Source organism: Onychostoma macrolepis, chromosome 11 (assembly GCF_012432095.1).
Source record: "Onychostoma macrolepis isolate SWU-2019 chromosome 11, ASM1243209v1, whole genome shotgun sequence".
NCBI classification, from domain to species: domain Eukaryota; kingdom Metazoa; phylum Chordata; class Actinopteri; order Cypriniformes; family Cyprinidae; genus Onychostoma; species Onychostoma macrolepis.
In genome coordinates this window covers 19,870,435-19,897,879 of record NC_081165.1, presented here as the reverse complement: position 1 = coordinate 19,897,879, position 27,445 = coordinate 19,870,435, and the positions used below count along the sequence as shown (strand labels likewise).

At 37.9% G+C, this 27,445-nt stretch overlaps 1 protein-coding gene across 3 annotated transcripts in view; it reads right to left on the bottom strand.

Moving 5' to 3' along the window:
* The window catches only part of srgap2 (SLIT-ROBO Rho GTPase activating protein 2), a 107,879-nt gene that overhangs the window by 40,108 nt on the left and 40,326 nt on the right, over positions 1-27,445 (bottom strand). For all 3 annotated transcript variants that reach the window (XM_058790839.1, XM_058790838.1, XM_058790840.1), the window contains exons 3-4: positions 13,235-13,427; positions 2,519-2,681 (exon numbers count right to left, since the gene is read on the bottom strand). In XM_058790839.1, the coding sequence (XP_058646822.1) occupies positions 2,519-2,681; positions 13,235-13,427 (356 nt within the window). The remainder of the gene's footprint in view (positions 1-2,518; positions 2,682-13,234; positions 13,428-27,445) is intronic.

Below are 27,445 nucleotides of genomic sequence, written 5' to 3'. Positions count from 1 at the left end.
CATAGTTGAGACCTCTGACTATATCACAAGAGGTCTTATCAAATAAACATCAAAAAGTATCAACACCCCCAGTTCAACTGATGTTTTGATGGGAGACTTTTAAATTGTAGTTCACCCAAAAATGAAAATTCTCTCATCATCCACCAAAAGGTTTCTGGTCCCCATTGACTTCCATAGTAATTTTTCCATACTATGGAAGTCAATGGGGACCAACTGCTTGGGCAGCCACATTCTTCAAAATACCTTCTTTTATGTTCGAACAGAAGACAGCAATTTATACAGGTTTGGAACAACAAGAAGGTGAGTAAATGATTACAGAATTTTTCATTTTTGGAGGTTCCTTCATCCTCTGAATAACTAAAGCTGGATTTGACCTTAAACAGACCAGATTTAACTGGATTCACCTGGATAACCAGTGGACACTGGAAATGTGTTGTTAAGAAAGCATCTCTTTCACAGCTCTCAGGGTCTAGATAGTGAGCGAATTGAATTCCTGCCTGTCTAACCAGTCTAGACAAGCCAAGAGGAATGAGACACCAAAGGCTGGATACGCTCTTGCATCTATCAGCTCCGCCTGAGCAAATATGACAGGATACAGATTTTTTGCTTGAGATCTTAGATTCTAATCATCTCACTATAAGCACGCATAAGACCCCACAGAAGATACAGTGAGGAAAATAAGTATTTGAACACCCTGCTATTTTGCAAGTTCTCCCACTTAGAAATCATGGAGGGGTCTGAAATTGTCATCGTAGGTGCATGTCCACTGTGAGAGACATAATCTAAAAAAAAAAATCCAGAAATCACAATGTATGATTTTTTTACTATTTATTTGTATGATACAGCTGCAAATAAGTATTTGAACACCTGTCTATCAGCTAGACCCTCAAAGACCTGTTAGTCTGCCTTTAAAATGTCCACCTCCACTCCATTTATTATCCTAAATTAGATGCACCTGTTTGAGGTCGTTAGCTGCATAAAGACACCTGTCCACCCCATACAATCAGTAAGAATCCAACTACTAACATGGCCAAGACCAAAGAGCTGTCCAAAGACACTAGAGACAAAATTGTATACCTCCACAAGGCTGGAAAGGGTTACTGGGAAATTGCCAAGCAGCTTGGTGAAAAAAGGTCCGCTGTTGGAGCAATCATTAGAAAATGGAAGAAGCTAAACATGACTGTCAATCTCCCTCGGACTGGGGCTCCATGCAAGATCTCACCTCGTGGGGTCTCAATGATCCTAAGAAAGGTGAGAAATCAGCCCAGAACTACACAGGAGGAGCTGGTCAATGACCTGAAAAGAGCTGGGACCACCATTTCCAAGGTTACTGTTGGTAATACACTAAGGCGTCATGGTTTGAAATCATGCATGGCACAGAAGGTTCCCCTGCTTAAACCAGCACATGTCCAGGCCCGACTTAAGTTTGCCAATGACCATTTGGATGATCCAGAGGAGTCATGGGAGAAAGTCATGTGGTCAGATGAGACCAAAATATAACTTTTGGTCATAATTCCACTAAACGTGTTTGGAGGAAGAAGAATGATGAGTACCATCCCAAGAACACCATCCCTACTGTGAAGCATGGGGTGGTAGCATCATCTTTGGGGTGTTTTTCTGCACATGGGACAGGCGACTGCACTGTATTAAGGAGAGGATGACCGGGGCCATGTATTGCGAGATTTTGGGAACAACCTCCTTCCCTCAGTTAGAGCATTGAAGATGGGTCGAGGCTGGGTCTTCCAACATGACAATGACCCGAAGCACACAGCCAGGATAACCAAGGAGTGGCTCTGTAAGAAGCATATCAAGGTTCTGGCGTGGCCTAGCCAGTCTCCAGACCTAAACCCAATAGAGAATCTTTGGAGGAGCTCAAACTCCGTGTTTCTCAGCAACAGGCCAGAAACCTGACTGATCTAGAGAAGATCTGTGTGGAGGTGGGCCAAAATCCCTCCTGCAGTGTGTGCAAACCTGGTGAAAAACTACAGGAAACGTTTGACCTCTGTAATTGCAAACAAAGGCTACTGTAACAAATATTAACATTGATTTTCTCAGGTGTTCAAATACTTATTTGCAGCTGTATCATACAAATAAATAGTTAAAAAATCATACATTGTGACTTCTGGATTTTTTTTTTTTAGATTATGTCTCTCACAGTGGACATGCACCTACGATGACAATTTCAGACCCCTCCATGATTTCTAAGTGGGAGAACTTGCAAAATAGCAGGGTGTTCAAATACTTATTTTCCTCACTGTATGTTATGAACCAAACTGCAAACAAATAAATTTTACTATCCTTAATTAAAACAAATATTGACATATTATATCATATATTAGACAAAATTAAATAATTACAATAATAATAAAGTCAAATTAGGTCAAAACTGGTATGTCAGTGAGGAGAGAAAGATTCATCAATTGAACTGAGAAGCAAATAAAAAATGAGGTCTCAAGCTCAATGACCACTACAGAGGCTTTAATAGAGAAATCGACTGGTATGCAAAGACGAATGTTACCTTTTTGAAGAGGCGCCCTGAGTCCTCGCTGACCTGGGCGAAGCGTGGGATGATGTTGTTGAGGTAGAGATCGCTGAGAGTGGCGTGGTCTCGACTCTCTCTCTTCACCTGAGCCAAGAGAAGGTTCCAGCAGTTGACTGGAGACAGGACATTTTGCTCTTTCCTGCAAAGAGGAGTAAAGAAAAAAACTAATTTATTATCATTTATCATACAGGAGAGCAGAAGAATCAGTTAGAAGAAGCTATTTAAAAAAAAAAAAATACATTCTACAAAAATACATTTGCAGTAGTAGCAAAATAGCTGCAGAACAACTGACAAACAATTCAAATCACAACACATAATCAAAAGGAATCAGAGAAATCATCTGAACATAACCAAATGATTCAGTCAAATAATTTCAAGCCAAACAGATTTAAAACATTTAATATAAGGAGTAAATTCTAAATTAATTTGGAAAATAATCGTGGTGTGTTTTCCCACACAATTTTTATGTAGAAAACAAGGACATAAACATTCATATACATTTTTGATAATGCAAATGAATCATTATATCACATTGTTTATACACACACACACACACAGTATTCAGTAATATATCAATAATACATATGAAATTATCTTGCTGGTGATAAAATGTACAGTATTTTGAGATTTACTTTGCAATTTTGGGTCATTACGTTTCCTGAAGATTATGACTATATAATACTATGCAAAAGGTCTCATCGCCATCAGTCATTCAAACAGCCAACTGTATTTGAAAACTAATGAGTTCAGATTACTTTGTCGCTACAAATCACTGTGAACAGCCCTTGAGACACACACACACACGTCGTCATTACAGATAAATCAGGTCAAAAAACCCTCTGGACTCTTGCTCTGATAGGGAATGTGCCCAGGATGTTAAAGGTTACTCTAAACTCATGCAGTCCTGGTATGGTTAAGAAGGGTACACGTGTATAGATCCGTTCTGATAAACCTGTTGCCCTATATGTGAAGTTCGCTCATGGATTACAGAGCAATGGATGTCACGCCAAAGAGGAATTCTGTTAAGCCCTGCGTTACTCTGGGCATATGCTGGAGGGATGGCCTCAGCAGCCTGTGCATGCCAGAGGAGACAGCTGATGCTGAGGGTCCCGTAGAAACCCATGAGGTGGGACCTGTTCCCTGCTGCTAAAATGCCTCAGAACGGGTGGGGCAGAACCTGATGTTTCTTCAGACCAGACGGTCTGAAATGTCCACAGAGAGGGTAGAATCAGGAAGGACTGGATCTAAAGAGCCCGCGGAAAGCATCTGGCTGTCTATTAATGTTTTACAGACCGTCTGTTTACAGAGGAACAGCTAACACATGACCTTGGTCCTGCTGTTAACTGGAGTGCAAAGCCTCAGTGAGAACTAAAATTTCATCACATCTACCCAAACAACCAGCAACCTTATCCAACAGTGGTATGCAAATGTGTGCATTTAAGGCCTAAAAAAACTTGTGGCCTGCAAAGTCAAAGTGTTGAGATAAAATCTACCTCATTTTCGAAACACTGCAACTCATAATAAACACTTCCACAGGGTGGATTAAACAGATATAGTGACATACAGTAAAGTTTGTAAGGAACTAATTATTTTATTAAGCAAGGACGTATTAAACTCATCAAAAGATATGGTAAAGACCTTTAAAATGTTACAAAACATTTCTAATTTAAATGATTTTTTTTATATTAAACAGCACTATTAAAGCAGCACTGTTCTCAATATTAAAAATAATAAAAAAGGTTTTTGAGCACTTGATTACTGAAGGATCGTGTGACACTGAATGGCTGCAGAAAATTCAGCTTTGCATCACAGGAATAAATTAGATTTTAAAATATTTAAAAATAAAACACTTTTATGTTAACTTGCAATAATTTTGCACAGTTTACTATATTTCTTATCAAATAAATGCTGCCTTGGTGAGCATAAAAGACTTTCACTTTTGAACTGTAGTGAACATATCCAAATTATTTAAAAAGTGCATGCCCAAAAACCATGCTATTTCCAGGTACATGACCAAAAACATGCTATTTTCAAAGCACACGTCCAAAATCATGGTAGTTTACCTAGCTACTTTTGCAAAAATCAGACCCACTTTATGCTGCACAAATCATAGCAGGATATCAGCATCATCTGAACCCATTTTAGTATATTTAAAAAAAATTATATTAAAAAACATTCTGGGCTGAAACCAAGCACTGCTGATGTCCTGAAGGAGTCTGAGTCTAATAAACCTCAAGAGATGTACGAATGTGTATTAACACTTGTCTGACACCAGTCCTCCGTGTTGAAGAGCACGTTGGATTAATCATATCACTCGACAGGGATCCTGTCTCTCTGTACAGGACGTTCCCTCTGGCTTCGCCTGCCGACAAGACTTCAGACAGACACTCCTCCCAATGAGTTCAAAGCGAGGGGAAATCAGCCAGCATTCAGAGCTCAGCGGGGGGCTTGGTGGAGGTACATCACAGCCTTTTCTCCTGCTCAACATCTGTCAGTGTTGTGGAAAGGAATGGACACATCTCACTTCATCTTTGCCCATGTAACTCTTTTGATAATGGGATCAGAATAAAAAGACCAAATATACTGTCGTCAACAAACATCAAGGTATTTCTACAGATGATAAAGGAAAGCAACAGAGATTCATATCGTAAGCTTATTAGAATCCTCAAGCATTACTAATCTTTGTTCTTTTTTTACTCATTTGCTGCAAGTATGCAAGAAAAGTAAGAATTTAATAAATATCAAGCACATGTTCCTTATTCTTTATTCAACATTTCAAATGTTTTCTACTAGTAAAGTGTCACAAAACAAATGCTGACTATTGTGTTAAAGGGATAGTTCATCCAAAAATTTTAATTCTGTCATTAAATAATTACTCACCCTAATGTCATTCCAAACCCGTAAGACCTTCGTTCATCTTCGGAACACAAATTAAAATATTTTTGATGAAATCAGAACTTTCTGACTCTCCATAGACAGCAATGCAACTACCATGTTCAAGGCCCATAAAGGTAGTAAGGACATAGTTAAACTAGTCCATGTGACATCAGGGGTTCAACCTTAAGTTTATGAAGCAGCAAGAATACTTTTTGTGCGCAAAGAGAACAAAAATAATGACTTTATTCTACAATTTCCTCTCTTGCGTGTCAGTCTTTACTGTGGTACTCTTGTGAACGCACAGCGTAGACTTGACACTTAAGAAGAAATTGTTGAATTAAGCTGTTATTTTTGTTTTCTTTGTGCACAAAAACTATTCTTGTAGCTTCATGACGTTACTGTTGAACCACTGATGTCACATGGACTATTTTAACAATGTCCTTACTACCTTTGGGCCTTGAACGTGGTAGCTGCGATGCTGTCTATGCAGGGTTATAAAGCTCTCAGATTTAATCAAAAACATCTTAATTAGCGTTGCGTAGATGAACAAAGTTTTTACGGGTTTGGAATGACATTAGGGTGAGTAATTAATTTACAGAATTTTCATTTTTGGGTGAACTAACCCTTTAAGTCCTTAGCTTAGCAACATGCTAACTTCAGACTCTACTGGAATACCATTGTGACCATTAATAGAGTTGTTGCCCAAATATCAGTAACTTCAAAGTTTTTATTTTAGTTAGAACGGTGCCTTATAAAAAAGCTGAATATGTAGGGAGACATTAGAACAGACCTACTGAATAAAAATAAGCGGCACAATTCAACTACAATCATAAGTAAATAAGTCTTGTGTGTTCAAAACACTTAGGCGTGCACACCACTCTCAGCAATAATGTTTCTCTCCACCAGCCTTGCCAGACACCATTTTCGCCCATCTAAAAATTGCGGTTAAGAAGTGTTGCAGAAATAATTGCATTTGGATGTTTTGGAGGCTACGGCTGAGGTAAAGAGTGGAATGAGATCTTGCTGTTTGCTCTGCCAATGATCGCACAACACTTGGGAAACAGGGAAGAGTGAAACTAGTTCGAGCATGCAAAAAAGTGAAGCAAAAAATAAAGGTCTTGCACAACAAGGGTTCAAAGAAGGCAAGTTCTTGATGGTAAACCACAGAGATGTGTGCCAAAAAATGGTGGGAACACATCCATTAATTGACACATGGTGCAGGACATTTCATAACACAAGGAACATGAGAAGACAAGAATATACTAACAAAACAAATCTTTACATTTTCACAAATACCAAATTATGTGTAAAAAATAAGAATATAATAAGTGAAACCAACAGTCTAACGATTGTTGAATGATGAAAACCAACCTGAGGCATTGACAGCCCTGAGAAACATCCTCCCAAACACACTAATTTGCTTTTTCATATGCAAAGAAGCAAAACACATGCTTAACCACATAAGATGGAGTCCTTGGAGAAACTCAATTCCTCTCGAGAAATGAACAAAGGGACGTTGATGAGATTAGCATGGGCCCTTGGCTGGCGGAAAGGGTTCTTAAATGGGCATTCAGACGAGGGAGCTCCGGGTCATTTCTGGAAGGCCATGAAAAAGCTGAGGTCACATGAGCAGAGGAATTGTCCAATTAACAGCAAGGTCATCGCAGACAGAGCCGGCCTTTCACCAAAGGAACACTCCGCAAAGCCAAGAAGGTCTAATTCCTAGGTGACATACACCAGGGATGTGACATGGTGGCATGTGAAGAATTTTAAGAGATGAAGAATATAAAGAAATTCTTGACATTTGGTTGGAGTAAAATGATGGGAATTGATCAATGATATTACTTCACAAAGCAAAACGAGAAGCCCTGAATGTACGCATGGACCATGAGGAGAAATGAATACTCAGCAAGGATGCATTAAATTAATCAAAAGTTACAGTGAAGATGCTGATAAAGTTACAAAAGTTTTCTATTTATATACTTTTTTATTCTTCAAAGAATGTATCATGTATCAATATTGATAATACTAAGAAATGTTTCTCAGGCATCAAATCAGCAAACAAATCATTTCTGACTGGAGCTACTGGAAATTCAGCTTTGCCATCACAGGAATAAATTGCATTTTAAAATACATTAAAATAGAAAACATTTATGTTAGATTGTAATAATATTTCACAATTTTTACAGTATTTCTTTCAATACATGCATAGAGTCATTAGCTTAGCAACATACTAACATCAGAGTCTGCTGTAAACTGTGAAGAGTGACCGATTCATTCAATCTCACTTGGAAGGTACACGAGAAGGCGTTGAGGGGAATTCTTCACTCTGGTGAGAAGTGTTTTACAAGACTTCGGTTTCTGTTCAGACATGATGCTGGGAAGACATCAGTCAAGCTAGTCAGACTGGAGAGGAAATGAAACTTGCCTTGCCTGCTTTCTCTTACCGTCACACACTGATGAAGAATAGGCAAACACACCAGACCAGACGGACTCACTTCCTCTAGTCAACCTACCCTGAGCTCCTCACAAATGGGCTGGGAGTTATTGTGACACAAGATACAGCAGAACAGGCAACATATTGAACAAAAGACAAACAAGGGTGTCCAGTCCAGTGTCAGTAAATTTGTTGATTTCTGTAGTTGACGGTAAATTTGTTTAAATATATTAAATTACATTTAAAAAATAAATTTTGAATTTGAATGTACAATATATGATAGTATTGTACCATTATGATAGAATGTACAAGAATTTACATTACAGCACCTACATAAATTCAATAAAAAGCACATCCTGCATATTCTTTATACATCATTTTGACAGAGTTAAAAATCTTGCTGTAGAAAAGGTACATCGTCATCTTACTCTGACCAAAGTAACTTGAATTCACCTGACGTTGTAATTACAACTTCTCAACTCAAATACAAGAGGACTTGAATGTGCCATTAATGCAGGGTTTATTTAAATACACCTGAACAAGCTAATTAAGTTCTTACAGATTACTAGACACTTCCAGAAAGGTGTTTTGGATCAGGTTGAAGCTAAACTTTGCAGGAAGGTGGCCCTCTTTGTGCAGGATTGAATAACCCTGGACTAAAATGTTTGAAACGAAATTCAAGACATTAGGAAGTGAGGTAACACCATATGAGACAATGTTTTAAAAACTTTGAAATGATGAAACCAGCATTGACCATAACCACCAGAGGGGAAAAGTTGAGAATTGGTTTGTAGTGTAATCTTGGATCAGCACAGTGGACCATTAAGCATATGACACATCACCGCTCCTCTGTGGCACCAGTGTAACCACCACCCATCTTATTTGTCATGTGTCCAGACGTTGTGGTGAGTTTCAGTTGCTTCTTTGTATCAACTCAATCCATTCGTAGAAAATCAGGCATGCTAGAAATTCGGTCAGTACCATGGTGTGTTATCATTCCAGACCGCGTGTTTCTTAACCATGCTGTCCATTCATTGTCGGGCAACTCGTCATCGGGCCTCCTGCTGGGCTTGCTGAAAAAATGACGCACACTGTCATACCACACATAGAGGAGCCGTTGAACCCTTGAGTGGTAGAACGGAAGGCATTGAGCTCAACTCTACCCTGTAAGAACATAAGCAGTATATCAGGGGTCTCCAAAAGATCCCCACAGATGCCCCTCAGTTTGCAGGTCGGGCCTCACCGACGGCTACGTTCTTCTGAAGGAGCGGGACCGGAAAATACCTCACATTCTTTCATGGCATCATAGTCCCAGATGTTGCCTTTTGCCTGTTAATCATACAGATGTTGGAGCTGGATTGCAGGGGCTCAAGGGACACACTGAGGGCAGGGGATGGTATTTAGACTGGGCGAGATTACCAGCCGATTAGAAAATCTATCTCAGTGGGGGTCATTGGTATCAGGGAGGACATTAACAGGGGTTACTGCAGATTTGGTGTAGTGAGGGGGTGCTCAAAGAAAGAGATGGTGTAATGCGGGCCTAATGTGGAAGAAAAAGTTAGAGCTATGACGAAATTGAGAGACAAGCAGACAAAATGATGTTAAAATGAAGAAACAAGTTCTCAGAGAAGAAATGCAAGCAAAAGAGAGCAAAAATACATGAGGGAGAAGAATCTTAAAGAGTCATGAAACCCTATTAAAATATATGAACAGGTTGCACATCAGTGAAAACAACAATAGCACTCATTATGTCTATTATTAAGGAAAAAAGTGGTTCTTTTAAAAAATTTTGGAGCAATTTCGTTCTTCCGGTTCAAAAAGAAAAGTTGAGCCTACATAATGAAAAGTGACGTATATGCGTTAATTTGCAGTGGTGATTGGCTGCCGTGGCTAATGAGTACTCGTCTACATCAACAGTTTTCCGAGCTATGCTCAGTATTATTCATGAGAATGAACTCTTACCATCCAATCACTGCGCTGTATTATGCATGAGGTTGTCTTACAGCGGAGAATTCAAATCTCATGAAAGAGATTCGTGCTGTCAGTTCATTTCTGTGAACAATATTTAATATGACAACACGTGGAGCACGCATGAGAGAACGGTTTCTGGGCGGAACGCCGCGATGGATTTAACACTTACTGCGCAGATCATATCCGGACCGGAGCAAGCGTGTTTCAAGCGTTTGTGAGAATATTTCATATTCTCTCGTGCTCCAAACATGAACCAGCACCGTGTTCGCGCACATATCATGTCTTCTTCAAATGAAATATGCGTGAATAAGGGCGCTGATACAGCGGTACGTCTGATCATGAACACGATGACGCAACGGATTATTGTGATACACAGCAAACAATGATATAGACTGAAAATCCAAAGAAAAGTAAACAAAAAGTAACTATGCCTTTATTCTTTCTGTTTTAAATATATTTTAATATTCATCTGTTTGTATAATGAGTGCGTTGTAGGTCTGTGTTTTATTGGTTGTTTTCTCCCCTCTTCCTACCCTCTACACTTCCTCTTTTCCACAGTTTTACACGCCCATTTCTGGAGTCTTTTTCAGATCTAATGTGTGAAAGACCAGTGCTGAAATAGGGGGGTTTCATGGCCCTTTAATGCTTAAGATTGGAAAAACACAAGGCTGTATCGTAAAATTATGCATTTTCTTCTTCTACTTCTCTTATTAGTTTCCATCCATCCATTATTATTAGTTCATTTTTGATAAATGTTTAATTTAAATAAACACAACAGTTCAAATAAAAAATAATAAAAAATTTATAAATTTGTATTATCCAATAATAATGGATTGTTACTGATCATAATTATGACTGATTTCTTATTAATTATTTAATTAATATTTTTCCAGATAATTTTTTCCAAAAAAAAATAATTTTGTATATATGTATGTATGTGTGTGTATATATGTGTGTGTATATATATGTATGTATATACACATATATACACACATACATACATATATATATTATACATACTTTGGTAACACTTTACAATAAGGTTCATTAGTTCACATTAGTTAACTACATTAGCTAACATGAACTAAGAATGAACAATACTTCTACAGCATTTATTAATCTTAGTTGATGTTAATTTCAGCATTTACTAATGCATTATTAAAATCATGAGTTGTGCTTGTTAACATTAGTTAATGCACTGTGAAGTAATATGAACAAATAATGAACAACTCTATTTTTATTAACAAAGATGAATAAATAGTGTGATAAATGTATTGTTCATTGTTTGTTCATATTAGTTAATACATTAACTAATGTTAACAAATGACACCTTATTGTAAAGTGTTACCCATACTTTTTAATTGAGAAGATTGTTCAAATAAAAAATAAATACAATTATAAATCTGTGTTGTTATTATTATTATTATTATTATTATTATTAATTAATTAATTAATATTAATACATTATTATTATTACTTATTTCTTTAATATTTTTGAGTCATTTTCATAATTTTTGATAAAAGTGTTTAAAAAATATTATTCTTTAATAGTTTATTATTATCATCATCATCATCATTATTATTAATATATTTTTGTTTTCAGAAATCTGTCTTAATCATTATTCTATAAAATGTCTATATTATGACATATTGTTGTTGACCAAAAATGAGTATTGTGGTATACATCCACCGCTTACACTGGAGCACATGGGTCTCCATTTGAAACTGAACCTCCCCCAGGGTCTAAGGTACACATGGGGTCTCATGTGCACCATGGTCTGATAAGGCACAGAGCTGTCACACAAAACTGCTCTAAAAAAAAACGTGCTATCAATTGATTATTTCTAGAAGCTGTCAGAGAGCCATATGTTGACTTTCCCAGACCCAGCCTCTAGCACTCAAACCATTATATTAGGAACTGAAGAGTCAAGTGCAAATACAAAGAGCAAAATAACGTGAAAAGACAGAGAGTGAAAAAGGGAAGCAGCAAAAAGCAGCACATGACAAGGTGGAAAATGAATGAAAATGAAATAAAGGAAAAGTTCAAGCACTGGATATCCCCTGTGTCAAAACAGTGCCTGTGGCAAAACTGCCAGAAAGAAACCTGTCAAGGTACGCATACCAGACCCTGGAAAACAACTCAAATCCAGTCCAACCTATTTACACAGCAAGCATAAAAGGATGACAATGTGCCACTGCAAATACAGGCTGTTGGGAGTTGCAAAAGCACCTTGATAAATGTTGACGCAAGCAAACTTTTTGCTTTATAGTGGTCGGGAAGACATTATTATCATCAAATTCTGCTTCAATTAACAAGACATGCAGACTCTTTCATAATTCACACATAAGCCAGGGCAAGGAAGTACACTTCAAACTTCAACTTTTAGTTGGTCTTTAAGCTTATCTTTGTAATTCTTTGAGGATCAGGTTACCACATCCTCACAAGATCAAACTGAATCCAACAGGATCCAAGCGTCTGACCAGAGAGATCCGTTTAGACAGTATATAACACTGATTAATAGGCTCTTCGACAGCATATCCTGTCATAATGACTGCCGTGAGACTGCATCATTCTCAAAGCTCGCTAGTAAGTATCGGGAAACCTGCATTCATTTAATGCCAGGTCTTCAGCATAATTGCCACTTGCCTTTCTACGCAACTAAGCTTTAAAAAGCCTGTTCAAAGTCTAGCCCTATGTATAAAAATGACATCAGGGCCATTCAAAAGCTTGTTTTGTTTCACGCTAAACAATAAAATTAGCATTATAAGCCAATGCAGTCAATCAGACAGGATAATATAAACATTTATAGCTCGAGTAAGAACATAAATGCTCCACTTCACTTGCTTTTCTTAACGTTATGCCAGCTGTTTCATAATACAGCATAATAACTCTAACCGCTACAGAAACAGGATCAAATATGGGTCACTGGAGCAGAACCAAGGACTTCGAAGAAAATTTTTGACTTTATTCCACTATCAAATCCCTGCTGCTATCTCATCAGAGATATGAGACAAGCTTCTTATATAACAGCAGGGTCTTGTGAAAGGCTCAAAAGACTGTAAAACTGTATTTACATTGTCAAAAGCTGATTCATCATCATTCTGACAAATAAGTAGTCTTTGTTTATGCCTACACACTAAAATATGACGGTCATGAGTTGTTACAAAAGATTTTAATGAAATTATCTTGAATAAGCCTAAAGGGAAGTGTTGACTGGATATCACATGACCTTGATGACAGTTTACTCAACCGTCTCAACTTTCACTGCAGAACAGCACTTATGTAATCAGAAGTGTGTGTGAGAGGACAAAAAATAAACATACTGATTTCAAACTGTGCCCAGGTAATGGCACGGATCACAGGACCATGATGTATCAGCTGGAAACACGGCCAAATGTTTTCTTACTTGAATTGAGGTTCCTTTGTGTAGCGTGTCTTGGCCAGGAACCTCTCGGCTAGTTTCTCAAGGTTGCGGGAGTAGTCCATCTCGATCTCGGCCTTCTTGCGGAAGAAGTCCTGCAGATCTTGCAGGAGCTGCACGCGGAGCTCGCATTGCTGGTCCAAACACTTAAGCTGCTCCACCAACTGGGCTCGGATCTCTGCCAATCAGAGAAAGAGAAGAAGAAACAGTTATAACGGAACTTCCCACTCTGGTTATGCATTCTAAAGGTGTTCAAATCCATTCAGACAATTACTGAAAAACGCACACTAAACGCCATCATCTATATAAAGCCTGTAAAACAATGTAAAGCCTGTACAATCACTTTTGTTCAATTTAAAGGTGCACCTTAAGCCACCAAAATGATACTCAGCAATGCATGAACAAAATCATGCAATTTTTTCCCTGTAATTTGACAACTAAAAGCATCTAACTTATTTTTTGTAATGGGGAAATATGGATTTCTTTATAAAATCAAGAAATATTTATTTATTTATTGGTACACTTGCCCTCTATGGACAAAAGTTCATTTTGGACATTGTTTGCAAATGCAACAAATTTTAAAAAGTGCTTTTTACCATTACTATTCGTCTCAATTAAAAACAAAGAATTCCACATATTTAATCTGGGACTGCTCACTAAAACATGATCATCCTCTAATCCAGAAAAAAAAAAGAAAGAAATCATCCATATTTCAGAATCTAGTCTATGCACTTCCAGTACCTCAAAACCAAGTCAAAAATAGCTGATTTCAACCTTCTTTGCAAAAAACTGTTTCAAGGGACAGGTTTTACGTTTCTCATCAAGTAAATTGGTGCATTAACATTTTTCAACAGACAAAAGAACAATGCATATCAGGAGATCTTTTTGCAGAGGTTCATCACACACACACACACACACACACACATCTTCAGAGAGTATACAGGCTTATCACTTTTTATTTCCGTTGCATCGCTCTCTCTCTCTTTCTCCCTGTCCAGCATCCGCCGAGCACTCAAGCATGGCTCCAAATTAATTTACTCAGCTCCCGACAACCTATTGAAATACTGAATTATGATGTTTACGTGAGCTCTTAGGAAGCCTGGAACTATGGATGGACCTACTTGTCCTGCATACTGAAGCTCCAATGAAAAAAAACATGATACGATACAGCAGAGCCATCTAATTTAGCTGCAGTATACCAATTTAATTATTCAAAGCAATGCAAAATCCTTCATCTAAACATTAAAAACTATAAACTAGCACCTATTTCATCGTTTACAGCTGCAGGATCACATTTCAGTTGATGTACTGATGGCAAGTCTTGAGTTAGCTGTCAAACCAGTGTCACAAGTGATGAGAAAACAACCTGAGAATGTCCAAGAATCAACAATACCTTTGCATTTCCTGCTGTAAAGAAATCGGATGACTTTTGCCTCCATATGCTCTAACTGTTCCAGCCCGGAGAAGAGAGGAGAACAGCGGGGTGTGACAGTCCCAGGGCTATGATACCCAGCTGTCCCGACTCTATTGTGCTTTTGCGCTGAGAGCACACTTTCACTCTGACATCATACAGAAGTGGGATTTCCACAGCCTCTGTGTCTTAGTAGAGTCAAACACAACAAAGTTCACTCCGGTACATCCCAGGACTATAGGACTGGGCTTTTCCCAATTCATATGACTCATTGTGATGATTTTTTTAACATGACTATGTCATAAGGCAGCCCCCGTCTGGGATAATAACTACCCAGGCCTTCTTTCTGACATGCCAACATGTGTCGATACCACTGACGCATGTAATTTTCTGCTGTCCGTATAATTTATGATCATAGGAAATGAGTCAGTGCCACATCGTAATGCCTCAGCTTTCAAAGAGAGCCCTGTAATTTTAGCAAAAAGCAAAGCGTCTACAAACACGCACAGACAGAGCATGGTCAATGAGCCTACATGGGTCTTATAATGCAATTATGAGCTCACCGTTTCATTTTTATTGAGATAAATACAGACACAAAGGAAACAGAGGAATGCGTATGTAGATTTGTGTTTGGGCATCCCTAAAAAAAAAAAATGTCTAAGTGCCTAGTGGGTGGGTAAAATAAAATAAAACGTATATTCATGTTTTATTCTGCTTTCTAAATACCAGTCAAATATCATAGGATTATATCATAGTTTTACAGCTGTGTAGTATCAATAATTCATCAAATGATGGAGAACAGCATGATAACCAGCATTTATGTAGACGTGGTGCACACAAGCATTTTTGGCATTTTTAAAAGTCCATTCAAGTTTCTAAATCACAGTGGTGGAGTGATTCTGATGTTCTTGTGGCTGAATATGTGTTCATTCACGTCTATGTACAAACCAAACCCTCTTAGCTGTCAAAGCTTCAGACTTTGATTGGTTAGGTGAAGGGCATGAAGCCAACAGGCCTGTGTGGGCTAGGGAACGAAAACGAGGCATAGATTTAATGGGAGCATATTAAGCAAAACTCTGCTGGAAACTTAATATATTAAATATTACAGTATAACATGAACAGTGTGCGCTAAATGCATTACAAGCTAGAACAAGCACCATGACTGATTAACTAAGAATCAGCTGAAATATAAATGAAATTCACTGCTCTTTAAGTAGAGATTTGAGAAGAGCAGTAAATGCCATCACTGTCACCAAGAGCAGGAAGAGTGTAATCCAACCACTCTCACAAGGAAACTCAAGTCAGATGTTCTGCATTTGTCTCAGGGGCTCATAAAATGTTTCCTAAGTCTGAGAAACACTGTGCTACCAATTCTCTGGCCATCCTGCTGTTCTACATCTACGGGAAGAGCTTTTAAAAAAGCTTGAGTGGGAACAAATAAACACACACTTACAGAAATAACAGAAAAATCTCTTCAGCTCCATATCCACCTCCAAAGGCAGACTGAACACTTTTTGTTGAACACTATGAATAATTAACTAATAAAAAAAGCTTTTCAAGTATAGCATGCCTCTTTAAAACATTCACTCAGCCCTTAGGCCAGAAATATACTTGGAAAGTCACAATACTTTTATATCCATTTATTGTTCATTTTAATGGCACAGACATTTGCCATATTGAGTACTGAGGTTTGCTACATCCAAAGTATTGTGACTTTCCAAGTATATTTCTGGCCTAAATATATCTTAAAAAATAAAAAAGTTAACATTATAAAATTACACATTTATATTTTAAATATAGATTTTACTTTAAATATAATACTTTTATAATATAAAAAGTATAACATAATAAATTATGTACTACACACACACACACACACACACACAGAATAACTTATTCACTTAAATTGTACATGTAATATATAACAGGATAAGTACATTGTACACAAAAGGGGAAGCATAACTTCTGCAGGTGCCACAAAAAGCAACTCTTGCCTCACTGTAATTCTAACTACTTCAGTAAATTTTTTTTTGAAGAAAGAGCACTTCTTTTTTCCTCCGAATCAACAAACAAGGACAGTTAACCTTGATTCAAATGGCCTGTTTGATTGAGTATCATTAGTTGAGCATGTCAAAAACATTAAATCAACAAAATATTAAACGATCTCAGAGTAATCAGACAGCAGTGACTAGGGGTGTGCGATACTGAAAAAAAATCTCGATTTTTTGGGGGGGATTTTTTCGATAACGATAATTAGACAATATTTTGCTGAGTGTGTTATTGTGCTGATCGTGGACAGCTGCAGTTTTTGATATTCTTCATATTCTGTGTGGTCAGTTCACATCAGAGATAGAAATTAATATTTTCATATAAGTTTAAATTGATTTTTACCTTTTATAGGCAATTTTACCTTTAATAAAGCCATTTTTTTTTCTAATGCTTTTGAGTCAAGTTGTTACATTTAATCAGTCAGTTAGAATAATAAGACATTTAGGCTGTTAACAAACAAATGAAACCAGTATCAACAAAATTAATCTTTGCAGAAGTTGCATTTAGATGCATTTACACACTGTTTAGGACATGGAGTGCTTTAACCTGCAGTTACAAATGCATAATGTTTTGATATTTTAAACATAAAACATGAAATACTGATATTTGAAATTATTTTAAAATGAACAGATACTTTGAATGTGAAATTAAAACCGCCAGTAGGTGGCAGCAAGTCACTGTTAACAAGTGAGTCATTGCGACTGAACTGAATCATTTAAATGGTTGATTCATTTAGGAACTAAACATCGGCATGTTTCTCAGAGACACAAAAAAACAGTGCTGCAGCTGTTTGGAATTATTTTGTGTTGGCAAAATGGAGCAAAAACAGGCAATACGGTGTCTAAAACATAAGTCTCTTAATATTAACTTATTGTTTGTTGAACTGTTGTATAAAATCAATATCACAATCATGCTTATTTTTGAACAAAAAACATCACTCTTTGTGTGATTGTAACTATATGAAATGATATAGACACATTTTCTGCCCTCATATCTTGAATTTTGTGATCATTCTTAATGAATTTTAATAGACTGAATCATGCAGTAAAAAAAAAAAAACAATGCGCACGCGCTCTAGTCTAGACTTCACGTAATGAATGCGTGCTCTCTGTAGGGGTGTTTTGTTTGGTTTTTGCAAAATACTCAATGTCAAATTGCACATCGTTAAAACAACGATTACGATATTATCGCAGACGATATATATCACACACCCCTAGCAGTGACCCCTGCCTCCTTAAGTGTGCATTAGCTGAACAAGCATTATATAATGATATAATTTCATGGCTACGTGACAGTCTTTGTGACACAGCTGTCGGTGAGCACGCTGCAAAGTGCTGGCTGGGACCTTCATTATAGGACAGAACCAAACACAGTGTTGAGTAATACCTGCTGGTCCCCAAACAATCATCATCACAGCTACCTGCTGAGATATCTGCTCAGTCAGGGTATTACACAGCCATGCATTATTGATTCTACTGCCTCTAACTAAAAGGAAAGGCGGGAGTGAGCAAAACAGATTGACCGGCAAGCTGGCACCTGACAAAAGACTGAAAGATAATCTCGGGAAGACAAACGCTGCATGCTGAATGACATATGGATCAATGTCAAATAAGAGAGACCACAAAAAGAAAAAGAAAGAAAGAATGAATGAAAGAATAGGACAAATTTGAACAAAATCACAAATAAATAAAAATAAATACATAAATGTAAAATTTTTAGCATTTTGACACATTCAGTTTTTGATATATTTTTTTAAAGAGATATATATACACACATATAAAATACACACATATATATATGTATTTTATATGTGTGTATATTTTATATGTGTGTGTATATATATCTCTTTAAAAAAAATATATCAAAAACTGAATGTGTCAAAATGCTAAAAATTTTACATTTATGTATTTATTTTGTCACCGTAGCCACCCAGATCCAGATCAGACGGTCACTGCAGTCACCCGGATCCAGTCCGTATGCAGTCCAGATAGTGGATCAGCACCTAGAGATGACCTCGAGGAGCCAATGACAACTAGATGAGCCCCAGAGACTGATCCCCTCCGAAGACCTCGACACCTAGACGGCCATCGGGACAAGACCACAGGAACCAGACCAGTCCTCTAAGCAATCTGACTTTATGGGGGACTTTAAAGTCTGCGTGAACCGGAAGTTGCTGCTGACTTTATTTCAGCGTAGTGACGTATTTCCAACTGAAACGGAATATTGAACAAAGGGCGTGGTTTTATTTTTGCGCTCCTCCTCTCTGTCTCTCACTCATAGCAACCTAAGGGTTGGAGGGGCGTGGTCAAGAATTTTCCACCCACGACATCAAACTGACGTCATCAGAGAAGGCATGCCATTCCAGAGCAGAAGCAAATGTTCAGATTTTGATTAAAGATTACAAAAGACAAAAAAAAATTTTCAGCAGATTAACTGTTTGGCACAGATTAATTGTTCACACCAAGACTAGCAATGTGCGCTAATAAAGTAAATAGTACATTTTGATTTCATGCGGACTTTAAAGGGATAATTCACCCAAAAATGGAAATTTGCTGTTATTTTACTGACCCTCAGGCCATCCCAGATGTCAGCGACTTTTTTCTTCAGTAGAACAGTAAAGATTTTTATCTGAAACGGTGATCCTTGGCAATTCATAGACTGCACGTCTGTGGCTGCCGGTTTTTGACTGTTTAGCTTCATAAGACCTCAAATGGTTCCTGAGGAGCCTTTGGTAATTTGGTCTTGTCTGTATATGTTTATTTGACTCTCAAAAGCCGGCAGCCAGAGACGTGCAGTTTATGAATTGCCAAAGACAATGTTTTCACCTTAAAACTCCTTTATTGTGCAATTGAAGAAAAAAAAGTTAACTTTTTAGTTTTTTGGGTGAACTATCCCTTTAAGCCTGCACGTTTTGTCTGTATGACAAATGTTATAAATGCAGATTGTTATTAAATAAAGGCTATTATGTGTTATAATGTGTGTGTTTTTAGTGATTGATTGACACCAGTTAATAATTTTCTTAAACTCAGCATAGAATATAATAACTAGTTACACAGCAATTTCTTATGATGCCCAAATAATAAATCTTAGTTGAGGTAACATATGAAACACATGGAGTAAACGGTTAAATTTTAATTGACACAATTTGCTGTAGTTTTCTAAATGTTTGACCAATTAAAACATTTTCAGTAAAGGTTGAGCCAAATTAAAAAAAAAACAATTCAGGCAACACTTTGAAGACAGAAATTGACTGATGAAATGAGTGTCATGCTACAGATTCATGTATTATGAAAAACACTACACAAATATTTAGAATTGACGTTATAAGGACTACAATGTAACTGTGTTTTCAGGGGTCTGTAATCTGATGGTGCTGTCTCTTCAAGGCCAAATCAATCCTCCTCCCCTCTTCATCCCAGCTGTCACTTTGCTCATTTCCCTGAGAGCATCTCAGCCGGCTCCCCTAAAAACCCCACCCCAAATCTGTCATATCTCATTACAAGCCCTGGCTAAGGGCTCCAAACTCCAGGCTTGTCGCCAGAGCTTTAAAAGCAAGGGGATAGAAATCACTAGGAGGTAGACGGCAAGACTGCTGTCCTCAAAAACAGGCCATGCTCAAAGTTTGCGAACACTGTGGGGTGCCATGGTGACTAAGCAGGCGAGCTTAGTGTTCATAGTGGCACTTTGAAACCTTAACCAGTTTGAGGACGACGCTAACAGAGAACAAGAGGGGTTAATATGTTGTGTATGTGAAACCAACACGCAAACAGACCAGGAAGCCTGTTGTTTTGACATTAGTCATCCTCACGGTTGGTACGTATGTCTGAGGTATTCACCAGCAGGCAAACGCTCCGAAGCATTCAAAAAGTTGTAAATTAAAGCATCTCTTTCTTCTGTGCTTCACCAGACAATCACAACAAACAAGTTTCAATCTGTCAGGGAAGATTTGAAAGCAAACTTAAAGGGATAGTTCACCCAAAAATTACAATTCTGTCATCATTTACTCACCCTCAAGTAGTTCCAAACCTGTATGAATGTCTTTGTTCTGCTGAACACAAAGGAAGATATTCTGAAAAATGTGGGAAACAGAGCAGTTCTGGGGCACCATTGACTTCCACAGTATTTTTTTTTCCTACTATGGAAGTCAATGGTGCCCCAGAACAGCCTGGTTACAAACTTTCTTCAAAATATCTTCCTTTGTGTTCGCAGAACAAAGAAATTCATACAGGTTTGGAAACTTGAGGGTGAACTATCCCTTTAATTGAGAATCCCCAGAAATGATTCTATGATTCTAAATGATTACAATTATAACAGTTTTAAGTGTCTGGACACCTAAAATATAGCAGCTTTAAGTATTTAGACACTTAAAGCATACTTAATAAATGATTTTCAATTCATTAGATGGACAATTTTGATTAAATTTTTTTTATAAACAAGTAGCATTTTGTCAACAAACCATAATAGCCCACAGATGGGGTGTAAGAAGATAGCTGGAAGATTCATACATTTGTGCGTTTGTGAAAAGAGCATTGTGCAGCTCTGAGCTGTGCAATTGTTTTCGTAACTTTTATGGGATACAGTCAAAAAAAAAAAAAAAAAAAAAAAAAGGCAAATCTGAAAGGGACCAGTTGTTTCCAGGAGGTGGGTTTGATGGCGTACACTACTACTTGCGTCACCAAAGGCAGCTTGAAGGAAACCATCCATTCATCAGAGCAAACAGGAAGCAAAATGGAACTAACAGGAAGTCAGTTTGTGCAGCTGGCTACACAGGGAGAGAGCTCCACAATGCAAGAGGAATTGGTCTAAGACTCTTGGGAGAGTGAGAAGAACAGCTGGCTGGGATGAGGCCCTGCACCTGAGCACCTGAGCTATAGTTTGAGGCCAAATGAGAGCCCAAATTACAGTGAACAACAACGAATTTTGTCAGCTGTGGTATGTAGCCTTGGGTCCCCATTTTGGTGCATCCATCATTTTATAACATATCAGCAGTATAGACACTATTAGCTCCAGACATGCCAAACCTAATCCTCAAATGAAAGACACAGCCTTCATTGAAGAAAGGAGGAAACAGGAAATGGGGGGAAGCGATACAGTTTCAAGAGAGGTGGAGGGAACGCTAGGGATCTAAAGAAGATATAATTAGCCAGATTTTGCATCACACATCAACCAACATTTCCCTCATTGCATGCTGACAACTCTTCTGAGTTGGTTCTTTAAATGAATTATTCAAAAAGATTACAAATTGATGATAAATAGCTAAAAACTGGTTTGAAATAATCTAAAACTGTCATAATGTAGTAATTTACAGCATTAAGGTACAGTCACATTTTCCATTGCTCTAGGAATTTGGACTGGCAAAATCCAGTAATTTTAATAGGAATCCATGTGAACAGGAATTTTATATGATTTCCCAATTTCCCAATGCAGATTTTGCACCGGGTTCAAGTTGGTCACATGGATTCGCCACTGGTTGCACTGTATGTTTTTGATTCACTAAAAGGAACTGGTTCATAAGAGTCATTTATTTTTGATTCAGCCTACAAAGGTCATTTTGTAAACATTGTGTTTTTACATAGTCTATGCTTCACGAGGAGCTACACTATTGAGAGTACACAAAGGACCTTTTTGTCCATAAAACTTAACTGAAAAAAATTTTTTTTTTTAAATCACGCATTTAATTCATAAGAAATCACGTGTTAACCCATTTTATGGGGTCTTTAAATACTTGAAGAGACATAATGACTATACATCAGTCTGATGATGACACAAAATCAGGAAATAGAAAGCTGAAGGAGGAGGAGGAAAATTACTTTGGTCAAAAAGCTTCAAATTAATGAATCCAATGACTGAACGATACTTCTAGAGCATTATTGGACCATTGTATGCCGAATATCATTATACTGATGAGGGAGAGATTTGTGTATGATGAGTTTCTTTGTGAGAACCATTCAAAAGATCTTGTGCCGTATGTAGGAAGATGGAGGAAGGGGAAGAAGAGAGAAAGGCACATGAATGACACCGTATTGACACACCAGCACCGTCTACACCAATGAACATCAGAATGAATAGATAAAAAGGGACACGCTCCCATTAGAGAGCAGCTGTCAGGACAAAATAAACATCTCCTTGGTGGAACAAAAGAAGGAGGAAGTGTGTGATGTGGTGTGTCTGTGACATCAGGCTCAAAAATAAACTCAAGCTGACAGAACATTATCATAGCCTTCATTCTCCCCAATTTCCATTATCAAACGCGTTACTGTGGAAACCACGTTGTATGTGAACGGTGAGGGACGTGAGATTGAAAATCAAAACCTCTCGCTGAACTCCCTCGATTAATCATTAAAACATTTAAAGGAGATAATTGCTTTACGATGGCGACCCATATTTCCTCCTCCCCGGCTAGCCTATTTCAGTGCGAATCAGGAAACACAACGTGGGTTTTCCTTGAGGAGAGACTGTTGGGAAAAGCCTCCGTTTACACAGCTGACGTTACTCCAAGAGAGCCGATGGGGTGGAAAAACTGTTGTCACCTACTCATCCGTACAAAACAAGGATAGTTCACAAACACACACGCACATTTAACAGGATTCTGTCTCTTGAAGGAATACTGGAAAAACAAATGGTGGAGGAAACAAAGGAACCAGGTACATAGTAAATCCGCAAGTATATTGTAGTTTACAGCTGGCATTTGATCTAAATCTTTAGAAGTTTTGGTAGAGCTAGAACTACTATTATTATTCCTCATGCTTATTGTTAGGGTTTTTTTTTTTTTTTTAAATTAGACTTTTTCTAAAATAAAACCGTACACTACACTACAGTGCACTATATATTTACTGCCAATTCTATAGACCAATATCACAAAGAGAGTCTGGATCTTGACATGGACCAGAAAACAACCATCTAGCAACTATCCAGAATGCCCATACAACCAGAAACACCCTAGGACAGGACTACAAAATACAATAGTATTAGTACCTAAAGAGTTAAAAATGTATTGCTTGTAGAGTTAAAAATACTGCTGTATTTATAATAGAAAAGCTTAATTCCTAGCTTGTTCTGATAAAGTAATTTGAATGTACCTAAAGTCATAAGTATGACTTCACAGCTCGTGAATACAAACTTTCCAGGAAGACTTGAACAAATCCTTATCTCCAATTCTAATTAAACCCATCTGAACCTGCTTATCACGGTCAGGATTACTAAAAACGTCCAGGCAAGTGTGTTGGAGCAGTTTCCCTCCAGGAGCAGGATTGGACAAAAACATTTGTAAGAGTGTTTTTGCCTGCTTAAAAACATTTGTAAGATCTTAACTTTTGAAACCAAATGAATGAGTTAATGACTCGAAAACTAAATCATATTTTGGTGACTATCACTTCATGCTGCCAGTTTGCATAGCACCTAAGGAGATCAGTTTACCATTTGATGGCACAGGTTCAGGGCATTCCACCAAAGCTCCAATGAAAACATCTGGGGGATGGAGAGTGGTTCTTCTCGCCCAGTAAGTTTTGTCAGGAATGGACCAAAGGAGAGTACGCCCAGCGGGGTGAAATTCCTCCCATAAAGCCCAGCTCTGTACTGGAACTGTACCGGAGGGAAGAGATGTTACCCTACTTCAGGCTTCTATACGGCCTGCTTCACAATCACTCACTAGGTCATGTTATACTACATGAAGAGAGAGGAAGTGAGTGCATGAAACAGACAAAGAAAGATGGCCAAAAAAGACTACACTAGCACTCTTCAACACTAGCAGATTCCATTTCCTAGTCTAGTTTTGTTTACTAAGGCCTCAGGCCAGACTTGCCCTAGGCATGAGTAGAAGGGAAATTCTTTGGCTGTTAGAAAAACAGGAGTCAACTGTTACTCCACTCTACAAGCCGGTGCAAAGCCAGTGACGACGCCTGCCACAAACTTTACTTTCTCAAGGTTGAAATTCCTTCAGTGTCACTGTCCTCAATCATGCAACATTGGCTTTTATGATCTAATGCCAGGGACTGTGGCTGGACTACTCCAATTAGCGATTGGCACATGGTTCAGTTAACACTTTCAGCAGTCCATTTACAAACATTGACTGCTGAAGAGCAAATCATTGAGAAGTCATCGGGTTCATTTAACAGCTGATGTGCTCGAGTGGCTCAACGAGACTACGTTCAAAGTTAAATCCTATTTGACCAGAATGGAGGTTTACAGTCAATTTGAATACATTTTAAAATTTGATGCTCAAGAATTATTTCCTATTATGATCAATGTTTAAAATAGTTGTGCTGCTTAAACTTTTTGTAGAAACTGCAATTTTTTATTCATTTCCAAAGATTTTTGTATAAAGTTTCTACTGTCATTTTTGATCAGCGTAATGCATTATTCTGACTGCAATATTACTGACCCAAACTTTTTGTACAGTACAACATTCCTGTTAGGGAAACCCAAAGGAAGCATCATAGACTCCTGACAAAAAAAAATTAAATAAATAAATAAATAATAAAATAAAATCCCTGTTCCAGTCAGGTTTGTGCATCTTTTTCTTTGAACGTTTTTTGAACTTCTGTTGTGAAGGCAGCCGAACAGACTTTGAGATCAAACAGCACAGCTAGATGAGTGGCATCGGCATACTGAACCACATTTTCTTACATGAATTCTCATTAAATTTATTTTGCTATCTGTGACATCGCTGGAAGAGAAGCACAGCCAATTAGCTCAGCAGATGATGGGTTGCTTAACAGACTAAATGAGACTGAGAATGAACATGCTTCAGGAGCTGTTGTACTTTTCTCTCATATTTGGAAAAATATAACACTTCTTTCCCTCCTGCTATTTCATCAGAATATATTCTTGCTTAACAGAAAAACTGAATGCGAGACAATGTCTCACTGTAGTCTGTAAGCTACACTGAATGGAAACAATTTCCCATTTAGTGGTAAAGAAGGAAAACTCTGAGATGATTCTCCTGTAACCTGAGACCAAGACCAACAGCAAAGCATAAACACAGAAAGACTCCCGATCTTTAACTTCAACCTGTAAAACACATGGTTTTAGAGCCCTGGCCACAAATTCTGACTCATTTATTGACCTTGTACAATATGAAACCTTAAAGGGTTAGTTCGCCCAAAAATGAAATCACTGTCATCAATTAATCACCCTTATGCCTTTCAAAATCTCATTCAAAATATCCTCTTTTGTGTTTCAGAGAATAAATAATATATAATATCAGTATAGCTGGAAGACCTGGGTGTCATATCAAAGTATCTAGTTAACTGGTTAACCAGGTCTTGTCTCCATTTCCAGTCTCCTTCATTCTACCTTCTTCCTCGCTTAGACCACTTAAGGTTGAGGTCACATGTGAGCCATCTTCAATCAAATTATTAAAGGAAACCCTCCATGACCTTCCCTTTCCCCTTGCCATGACAATAAACGTTCACATTATCAGCTCTGCCCCTTATTTCAGACAGCCAACCAATGAGAACACAGACTTTTCCTGTTACTGAGACAGCGGTTATGTTCGGATTGGAATACTAGTATACTGCTTACTACATGCAAGTGCTTACTGAATTGACATCTGATTTCCTGAAAGGATGTTTACATAGCTAAAAATAGAATGGTTTTGTTTGACATGTAGTTAGGTGAAACTATGGAATAAAAAAGAAACTGAACACTGCTATAAATATACAGTATAATATGAGTAGTACGGTACTTTGCCAATCCGATCATAGCCAGCAGACTGTTACATATTGCACGCATACAGAATTGCTCTTAAAGAGCAAACATGATGTAGCTGATCTGCTTTTGGCCGTAATAATGAGTTGACCTTCTGTCCGTTTTCAGGGCTTGTTTCACTGGTGCCATTTCCTTAATTCACCCAGCCTCACCAACCCTCCCCAGACCCAATGCCATGAGCGGACACGGCCATCTGTGATGCAGTCTGGTCCCCTGCTCCTCTCTCCAGTGTGCCATGTACAGCATTGCTCCTTCTACACGCGGTAAAACCAACCAGCCATCTGGCAAGACAGACACCGTGGCCAGGAATTACGGGACGGCATACTGAGGCTCCCCCAAACTAATTTACCACGGCCAGGTTAGCACGGAAAAGGTACAGCAAGATCTAATAATAAACTAATTAAAAGCCCTAGAGAGTTTCAGATTGTCCAGAAGGGATTATTTGCAAAGACAAGTAGTAATTTTACAAGTGGGGGGTTGCTCATATAGAGAGTTAAGGCTTTTTCACAATGTGAATATGAATGTCTATAGACTGATCAAATGAATGATTAAATCATATGGTTTGTTAAGAAGAGAGAAGGAAGAACAAATACGACGAGTATAATTGGCATAAAAGTCAGCGTCTTCTGCATGTGCAAACGCCACTTTCTTCAGAAAATATAAAAATCCAGTTGAACTTTATACTGTATTGGCTTGGGGAAAAAAACAAATCCTCAGCCAATCTTTGTCTACAATGACAGCTGCTTGAAGAGCTAAAATTTCCCATACGGTGATTATCTGTGAGAAAACCTATTTCACTGCAAGACTGATGGACAGATTACTCTATTGAACCCCTCAGCGGTACAGGCAGCACTATCAAATACTCGGCTAAGACGGGGAGAAAGACGCAAACAGCATGAAGCAGAGCCCCTGATCTGGAGGAAAAACACAAGGTTTTTACACAAATCTCTCTGAGCACTGGGCAGCCACGCAGTTCTCACTCCCACATTCAGACAACCTAATACAAACACTTCACACACATACATATG